We start from the raw sequence: 9,195 nt of genomic DNA on the forward strand, positions 1-9,195 counted from the left end.
TGCTATAATTATATATAATTTCCCTAAAATTTTGGTTTCATTCGCCTTTCCGTGCTGAAATGTCACAACCTGAAGGACCATGGCTTGCCCCCCCCCCAGTTTTGATCCTGGGTACGCCCCTGAGTCAATGCAAAAAAGTAAGAACTTATTCTTGTTGTTTTTACTAATTATACTTTGCATTGGCTCCTATACGTTATTTATTATTATTGCATTAAGGTAAGAAACAATATATGCAGCGTTATATTTGTTTTAAATGTCGCAATGGTTTTGCGGCTCCCAGGTTTTTTTTTTTCCTTTGGAAACGGGTCCAAGTGGCTCTTTGTGTCTTAAAGGTTGCAGACCCCTGGCCTAGATTTTACCACTGAAGCATTGTACTGTCTGGGCCCAGAATACCTAAGGGAGACCATTTGCCACATACTCCTTCCCACACCTAAAATCTGCAACTGGTTTTGGGCATCATAGGGGCCAACTGGAAGAAAATATTGCACCTCTCCATCCTTCTCCCCACTCCCTGCACTTCTGTGGAGTATACCACCCTCCCCTTCTCCCCCACCCACTAGCCTCTTTCTTCTCGCCCAAATGCAATAAGTTTCGGGTTGCTCAGCCACCCCACCCCAAACCCAGCCGCTGGCCTCTCCTACTGGCCGGACGGCCAGCCTGCCTCTCCCCAGCTGCCACAGCTCAGATATGTTCAAAAATGGTTCCAAAAGCTGGGAGGCAAGCTAGGGAAAGAGAGGGGTGATCGGCTGGGGGGGGCGGGGGCGGGAGGTAGCTGGCCAAGGGAGGAGCCAACTTGCAGGAAATATATGGGGGGGGGGCTAAAAATGTCATTGGGGGTGCCAAAAGAACCAGGGCCCCATAGAGTTGGAGCCTAGGTGTGGCATACTTCTTTGTGTGTCTTGCCCCCAACCCCAGCTAGTGAATTCACTTTCCACTACAGGATTTTTTTCTTTTGGTACCGCAGAATTCTATTAGGGTTGCCACATTTTGAAGAGCAAAAAAGAGGACTGACTTCTGCTTTTAACCGTGGATCGCTATGACGACTCTACCCATGGAAAAGAGGGCATATCCCGGGAGGGGGGAAAGAAGAGGTTATACTGCAACCCTATACATGGCAGTTATTTCAGGGGGGGGGGGTTAACTCCCGAATAAGCGCCTGCAGGATTGTAACCTTAGGTGAGCGTTCCCCTTTGAAGCAGTAGTTTCTAACGTCATGTGCTTCCAATTTGCCTCTTCTCTTTATCTTCCCATTTGATTTTATTGCACTTTTAACTCTTTGTCTCCGTGTGCAGACACACGTGCCCTTTTTGGCGAATTCCATTCGGAAAGCGGGTTGTAAATAATCTAAATAAATAAACGAAAATTAAACAAAAAACAAAAAAAACGGAGAACGGGACCTCTTTCTCCGGCAATGTTTACCTAGCTTGGTGGGTGAGGTCATACATGTAATACGTTCGCTTACGCTCGGATATTGTTCAGAATGCTTGCTTCTCTTTCTGCATCCGCGAGGGGTCGCCTTTTGCAGAGAGAAGCTGCCGTCCTGCAACCGTTGTGCGGGATTCATATACAATGTCGGAAGCCGGGAGGGGGGGCGAAAGACGGATGTACACAACTGGAGAGGCTCGGGTAATTTGGGGAGGGGGGTTCCTTTATTTATTTTACCCCTCAGCAGCCCCAGGGTAAACCTCTTCCGCAGGCACTTGTCCGTTTAAGGCCGAAGAAGCTGCAGCTTCCCTCTTTTCCCCCGTCCTACGCAATCCCAGGTCAATGCATACTTGCAACAAAGAAAAAAACCTAGGCAATTATCGTCTCCCCCCCCCCATCCCACCACCTCCCTCTCTCCCTGCTCCCTTCTGCTGCAAAACCTTTCGCCTGAACGGAAGCTTTGCAAAATAAAATAAAAATCTTGTGCAAAAAAACAACAAAAAAACACCCAACATGGGGGGGGGGCAGGATGACACCGGGAAGGAGGCGGGCGCTTGTCATGCACGGCGTTTATCTTCAATGAGGAGCTGCCCCCTAGGAGGTTTGCACCCGAGTAAACTTGCACCTAGATCCACCAGATCGGTTGGGGGGGGGGGAGAGAGAGAGAGAGAGAGAGAGAAAGAAAGAAAGAGAGACGCCTCCTCTCCTTTGCAAAGTGCGCGACCCACCCACGATCAGGCAAAACCCAGCGGGAGTGCGCGTCGGCGGCGTCGCATTTCTTTTGCAAGCGCCTCTCCTGCCGCCGCTTTGCAAAGAGAAGAAAAGAAGCAGCAGAGGGGATTTTGGCGCCAAATGCCTGGCACCTCCCCTGCTTTTATGGAAATCAGGGGGTGTGGTTAAGGCTGGATCTCTCCTTCTCTCTCCCCCCCCCCCTTTCCCTCCCCGGGTGTGTCAGGGTTTTTATTTTTTTTTATTTTTGGGGGGTAGTTAATAACATACAAGAGCTTCAAAGCCCCACTCCGTGACAGTCATCTGTCTGCAAGCAAGGGTGGATGAGGAGGCTTAAGCCCGGCTGGAGGGTGGGGAGGGGGGTCGACCGGGCTTGCTGGTGCTCTTGAAAGTGCAAGGACATCCTCGGGCTTAACTCGCGCGCCCCCCACCCCCAGTCCTCTCTCCCTCGCCCCCCACGCACCCACCCATTTTACGTGCAGCAGTCACCGCCATCCAGCAGGTAAGAAGTGCCCGGGTGCGCGCGCGCGCGGGGGGGGTGCAAAAAGAGCCACTTGGGAGGGGAAGAATTAGAAATAAAATATGTCTTAACTGATGCAGCCCATCTTCAATTTGGAGAGGTGGGGTGCTGTTTGGTGTGTTGTGGTTTTTTTTGGTGTTTGGAAGGATAGATACCTAGTGGCTCCTGATCGCTGGCGCGTTGTCTATGCGTGTGTTGTTGTTGTTTCCCTCATTCATCGCAAGCCAACCATGCTGCGGTTTATTTTTATTTATTTCCGCCGCCTTCCCCCCCCCCCCCTTAAAACTGTTGGTGTGGCTGTGCGAGGAGCTTTCGCGTGTCTGCGCTTTTGTGCCTTTGCTGCGTTCCACGCGAGGAAATTTAGCAAGCCTTGGGTGGAGGTGAAATAATATTAAAAATAGTGGCGATCTCTCGTGTACAATAGTGGGAGCGATCAGGGGGGCGGGGCAGGCGAGAGCAGCTGCTGGGATGGCTTCGTCTCTGTGGTGTGGGTTGCTTTGGCGAGCTCCGGTCGGGAAAGCTTTTCCGTTCGGAGCAGTTATTATTGCTATTGATCCCGGGCTTCATTTCAGCAAAAAAAAAAAGAAAACCTCCCCCGCTTTCTTCTCCTCCCTCCCCTGTGCTGCTTTCCTTTAATATCCCTGTGCCCGCGACGCCCATGCAGCATGGACGGTTTTTTTGTTTTTTGCTTTGGTGGAAACCTATTGCGGACTTTTACATGCCTGGGCTGGCGCGCAATCCTGCTTTTTGCGCGCAGGATGGAGAGGTGCGCTTCGGTGCGTGTGTTGTCCGTGTTGAAATCTGCCTGTAAAGTCGTGGCTTGTAGTGTTTTTCTGTTTAATTTTTTTTCGCAATTGAGAACGCAATATATATATATATATATATGTATATATATATATATTTCCCCCTTCCTCCCCAACCACCCTGCCTGCCCACAGTCAGTGTGGCGCAAAAACTTCCTGTCGCCTATATTGAGAGGCTTTCCTGGTGCGTGTGTGTGTTGGTGTGTGTGAATGAATTTCATTCTGTTGCATAATGCTGCTTGCTGCTTTGGGAGACTTCCTATTTCGCCTTCCTACTCCCCTCTCTGCGTGTGGGTTTCTGGAAGCGCGCTTGGGAGTGAACGGAATGGCAATTTGCAAAGTAGCGCCGAGCGCCTCTCCCCTCCCTCTCCCCCCCCCCCAAACATCCGTCGTCCTCCTTTTCCCTCTCTCTGCATAGCCTGCAGATGACAAAAGAGGGCAGAAACTTCCTCTTACTTTGCTCGAATATCCAGAGGGTGGGTGGGTCCCCCCCCCCACGGTGTCTGCTGCTGGATGAATTTCTCTCTGCATCTGTGAACATTTCCTCCCTTCCCCGGATTGAAGGGGGTGCGCCCCAAGGAGCAGACTTGAGAGACAGCAGCATGCAGGAGTTGAAGACAAGCCTTGTACATTCATATAGCCCTGCTAAGATTTTCGTGCTGTTTCCCTGCAGAAGGTAGAAGAAACCCGGGAACTGTTGCTGTATGTGTGCGGCTCTGTTGTTGTTGTTTTTTAAAAAATGCTAACTAAACGATGCTCGCTTTGAAATGTGCGTGGAGAGCTTTTGTTTCTGTAGGATTATATCACAGGATAGGTGTGTGTTTCTGGGTTATTGTTGGTTTTTTTAAAAAAAAAGAAAAAGTCTTAAATTGTTTTTGTTTTTCTCTCTCCCCCACTTCTCTCCTGCTTAGTTTGTGATCCTGCCTAGAAAGGCTGTGGGGGGCATCTCCTTTCACACCAAGTGGGGAACAAAAACAAAACACAAGATTTCTTCTCGGAAGGAAAGTACGCAGAGATGCCAGGGATGGTCAGTAAAAACCCAGATCTTGAATTCGACTCCTTGCAGCCTTGCTTCTACCCAGACGAAGATGATTTTTATTTGTGCGGTCCTGACTCCGCTCCCCCGGGGGAGGACATCTGGAAAAAGTTTGAGCTACTGCCTACACCTCCCTTGTCTCCCAGCCCGGCAGGTCTGCAAGAAAACCCCCCCGGGGGAGCCCCGGTTTCGAGCTGGGGCGGGGCGGGGAATCTAGGGGGGTTCCGAACCGGCGACCCTCTGGACTGGGCTTCGGAATTGCTGCTGTTGCCCTCGGAAGCGGACCTGTGGGGAGGCGGCGACGGAGGGGACTCCTTCGAGACCGGCCTGGGGGAGAACAGCAACCTGAACGCCATCATCATCCAGGACTGCATGTGGAGCGGCTTTTCCGCCACCGAGAAGCTGGAGAGGGCAGCGGCGAACGAGAAGCCGCAGAGCAAAGGAGGAACAGCTGTCGCGCCTGCCACAGCTGGGTCTACAGCCCTCTCTGCTGCCGCTGCTGCAGCCACCGCCACCGCCGCAGCCAGCAGCTCTGGGAACAATGGCAGCAGCAGCAGCCAGGCGCAGCTCAACAACTCTGTATCGGAGTGCGTGGATCCGGCCGTGGTTTTCCCCTTCCCTATGAACAGGAGGGAGCCGGCAGCCCCTGCTGCAGCGGCTGGGATCCGGGTGAACCTCGGCAGCAGCGGCAGCGAGGCTGTTCCAGGGGTGGCAGCTCCCGCTCAAAACAGCGGCTGCCACCCAAACGCAGCCAGTGACAGCCGGGCCGGCAGCAGCTCTGGCGATGACACGCTCAGCGATTCCGGTAAATAACCACATGCTTTCTGGCATGCACCCATTGGGGGGGGGGGTGGCTCGAGTTGCAGCGCTCTCTCCCTGCCCCTCACAGCAAGCCAACACAGTAGCACAGCTGGCTTGCTCAGTTGTGCCACGCATCCCCTACCAGCCAGAGTGGCAACAGCTATGCCTGGGTAGCTAGCTCAGTTGGTTAGAGCAGGGTGCTGATAACTCCCAAGGTTGCAGGTTCGGATCCCCGTATGGGACAGCTGCATTGCAAGGCGTTGGACCAGATGGTCCTCAGGGTTATGATTCTGTGAATCAGATAGGAAGCTGGGTGGCTGATCACCAATGCTGTTGAATGATCCCAGTGCATCTCCCATTTGGACAGAGCTGCCTCTTGACCTATGGACCTAGAGAACAAGGAAATTATCTCTTCTGGTTGTTTTGTTTTGTCTCTCAGGCTGTAACCTTTTCCTTTCTGCATCCAAATCATAGCTAAGGCTTACCCACCTTTCCCCCCTTTACACACCAAACCAAAGGATGCAGATCTATATTCCTATAGGCCATGTCTCAGTAATAGTAAGACTGAGTGGAAGTTACTCACAGGATTCTAGAGTTGGAAGGAAACTTGTGGTTCTTCCCTGCAATGCAGGAATATGCAGCAGGATTGAACCTGCAACCTTGGCCTTATCAGCACAGCACTCTTAAGCAACTGAGCTATGCCCAAGGTGGCCTGATCTTGAGGTGAACCTTCTACTACAAAGAAATAAGGTGGAAAGAGAGGTTTAAAGCAGAGGTGGGAGGGGGAGACTCCTGGGAAGGAGAGAAGCCATTTGGCTCCTGTGGAATTGAGGGAGGGGTGATGTTGCTGATCTTTATGCCAGGAGCTCTGCAAAGACAGGGTACATAGGGCTACTGGGTTTGTTTCATGGGGAGAAAATGCTTGTAGAATGTACATTTTTTTAAAATAAAAAGATTAATAACATCATAATCATTATAGAGCAACCCCCTGGCTTTCCAAACTGGTAGGCGAGTTTTAATTGCTTCCCTGTTAGAAACATTACAAAAAATGACCAGTAGGTGGCATGGTACTTGCCTATCTAAAGTCATTATTCTTACCAGAAAAGTTTCCTTTGGGGACTCTGTTCCAGACAGTTGAATGGGTTCCTCCTACCTTACACACAAACTTTGCAGTGCTGATGATGGATGGATGAAAGAGATTCAGTTTTTAAAAATATAAATCCGCAAGCCTTCAACACATTTATGCTAAACATCACTGCAGTTTTGCCACCTGGTTCCATTTCCGCTGCCATATATATAATGTATATAAAGTTTTGCATGCAACAGCGTATTGTGAAAACACAAGAGCGATTTGCTCTTTTGTGCTGGGCGTGGATTGTTTATTTTGCACGAGGCATCAAAAATCCACGCGTTCCCTCATTGTGCAGCAATTTAGCAGGGCGGAAATACAAAATGCTGAGCTGTATAAGTTAAGTGAAACATCTACACTCCTGGTGGTAGAGAGGGGTGGTAATAAACACAGCCTCCCATATGTAAATGAGAGTATCCCTGTGACCAGAATCATAAAGTTGACGAACAGCCTCCTGTTTCAAAACACTCGCTGCTGCTCCCTTCATGTCTGCATCTTGACAGCTTTGAGTGAAGGAGCATTTCCTCCCAACAGCTGTCTTCCTGGCAGTAAACCAAAACTTTGGCTACCAACTGGAAGAGCTCTGCATTCCCTGTTAGAACAAATCCAGCAATTGTCTGGTTTCCCCAGTCCCTTTTCAGTCAAGCAAGATGTGCGTGTGTCTCTGTACATTTTTAATGTGCATTGTGTGTGTGCCTGCTTGTATTGTCCGTGCAATTTAGAGCACAGACTGTTGGCTTAAAATGCAAATTAAGGTATTTCGTTTCCAGATTTTTTTTTCATCCTCCTATGATTATTTGGGTTGCAAATTTATTTGCTTTCCTGCACAGCTTGAAATCCAGTGCTTTGTGCTATTTCATGTGGATCTAGAGCTACATCTTGATTACAAGACCTGCAGAACTATATAGAATAGCATGTCTCCTCTTAAGGCACATGTATGCAAAGTCCTTTCGCTTTTACCTTTAAATGCTTTTTCCCTGACTCCACTGCCTCTTTTGCTTTGCTTAAATATTTATACATGGGCATTTGCCCTGGGAATTGCTTTCATTTAGCACACATATATGCTAATTAATGCTAAATGCTTGAGGGCCTTCTGGTGTGCTTTCCTGAGATGCTAACATCTCCCTATTTCTTCTCTCTCTCTCTCCCCGGTGTGTTAAAAGATGAAGATGATGAAGAGGAGGAGGACGAGGAGGAAATCGACGTGGTCACCGTGGAAAAGAGGCGGTCCTCTTCCTACAAGGCTGTGACCACCCTAACGATTGCGATGCGCCCCAAAAGCGCCACCTCTTTCGCCTCTGTGAGAACTCAGCCAAACGAAGTCATCCTAAAGCGCTGTGCCCCTATTCACCAGCAGCATAATTACGCCGCGCCTTCGCCTTACCTCGAAAGCGAGGAGGTTCCGCCCCAGAAAAAGCTAAAAACTGAAGCGCCCCGTCCCGTCAAAGCCATGACCCAACCCAAGGCCAAGAGCTCCAGCCCTCGGAGCTCCGATTCGGAAGACAGCGAGCGCAGGCGCAACCACAACATCTTGGAGCGCCAGCGGCGCAACGACCTGAGGTCGAGTTTCCTCACGCTAAGGGACCATGTGCCGGAACTGGTGAAAAACGAGAAAGCGGCCAAAGTCGTCATCTTGAAAAAAGCCACCGAGTACGTTCATTCGCTACACGCCGAGGAGCACAAGCTGTTGCTAGAAAAGGAAAAACTGCAAGTTAGACAACAGCAGCTGATAAAGAAATTGGAGCACATGCAGACTTGCTAAAAACAAAAACGAAAAGAGAGATATTAAAAAAAATAACAACAGCGTTGTGTTTTTTTTTTTTTTTTTTTTTGTTTAAATTGTCTGATCTGGACAGCCACTGCCACTTTGCACATTTTTGATTCCTTAAAGAGAGTTATGTTTTTTGACGTTAAGAATGTTGGTTTTACTTTCAATCCAGTCTCGAATTGGAAGAGACTGCCAAACCGTGATGGGGATTCCTTTTGTGTTTCCTCTTAGAACTGTATATGTTCTTTATAAATGTTGTGAGCCTTTGGATCTGCTTATGACATCATCCAGTTGAGTTTGGAAATATTCATTCCTTTTTAAACGGTGCTTCTGTTCTACCAGGTGTTACGGGGCAAAACCATTTTGTACCCTGGGGGGGAGGGAGGGCGGGGGGGGAGAGTGGGGAACAAGCCACACCTCTGTAAATAAAATACACACCCACACTTGCCTTTTGTACATGTCTTGGGTTATGAGAGGTGACTTTTTGCTACCAATATTAGACTGGAAGTTCATACCTAAGTACTGTAATACCTCAATGTTTGAGGAGCATGTTTTTGTATGCAAATATATTGTTAATCTCTGTTATGTACTGTACTAATTCTTACACTGCCTGTATACTTTAGTATGACGCTGATACATAACTAAATTTGATACTTATATTTTCGTATGAAAATGGTTGTGGAAAGTTTTGAGTAGATATTACTTTATCACTTTTTTGAACTAAGAAAACTTTTGTAAAGAAAAATTTACTATATATGCCTTTTTTTCCTAGCCTGTTTCTTCCAGTTAATGTATTTGTTAATGTTTGTTGCATAGAACTGGGTAATTGCAAAGTTCTGTGTTTAATTTCTTCCAACGATGTACATTTAGTGCTGCATCTTTATAGCACTTTGAAATACCTCATGTTTATGAAAATAAATAGCAGTTAAATGATGTGTTATACTTGCTGCTTTTTATAGACATTTCTCTACATTATTTCCGTCA

The 9,195-nt window shown here is 48.4% G+C and overlaps 1 protein-coding gene across 1 annotated transcript; it reads left to right on the forward strand.

Annotated features, from left to right (window-relative positions):
* The first annotated feature begins 2,455 nt into the window (after window positions 1-2,455).
* Window positions 2,456-8,214, forward strand: MYCN (MYCN proto-oncogene, bHLH transcription factor). The gene is made up of 3 exons (XM_033143132.1): window positions 2,456-2,656; window positions 4,389-5,318; window positions 7,607-8,214. Exons 2-3 carry the CDS (start codon window positions 4,493-4,495, stop codon window positions 8,203-8,205), a joined length of 1,425 nt encoding a protein of 474 aa, XP_032999023.1. The 5' UTR covers window positions 2,456-2,656; window positions 4,389-4,492; the 3' UTR covers window positions 8,206-8,214.
* The last annotated feature ends 981 nt before the right edge of the window (window positions 8,215-9,195 follow it).

The sequence above is a fragment of the Lacerta agilis genome, chromosome 3, assembly GCF_009819535.1.
Source record: "Lacerta agilis isolate rLacAgi1 chromosome 3, rLacAgi1.pri, whole genome shotgun sequence".
Lineage (NCBI taxonomy): Eukaryota > Metazoa > Chordata > Lepidosauria > Squamata > Lacertidae > Lacerta > Lacerta agilis.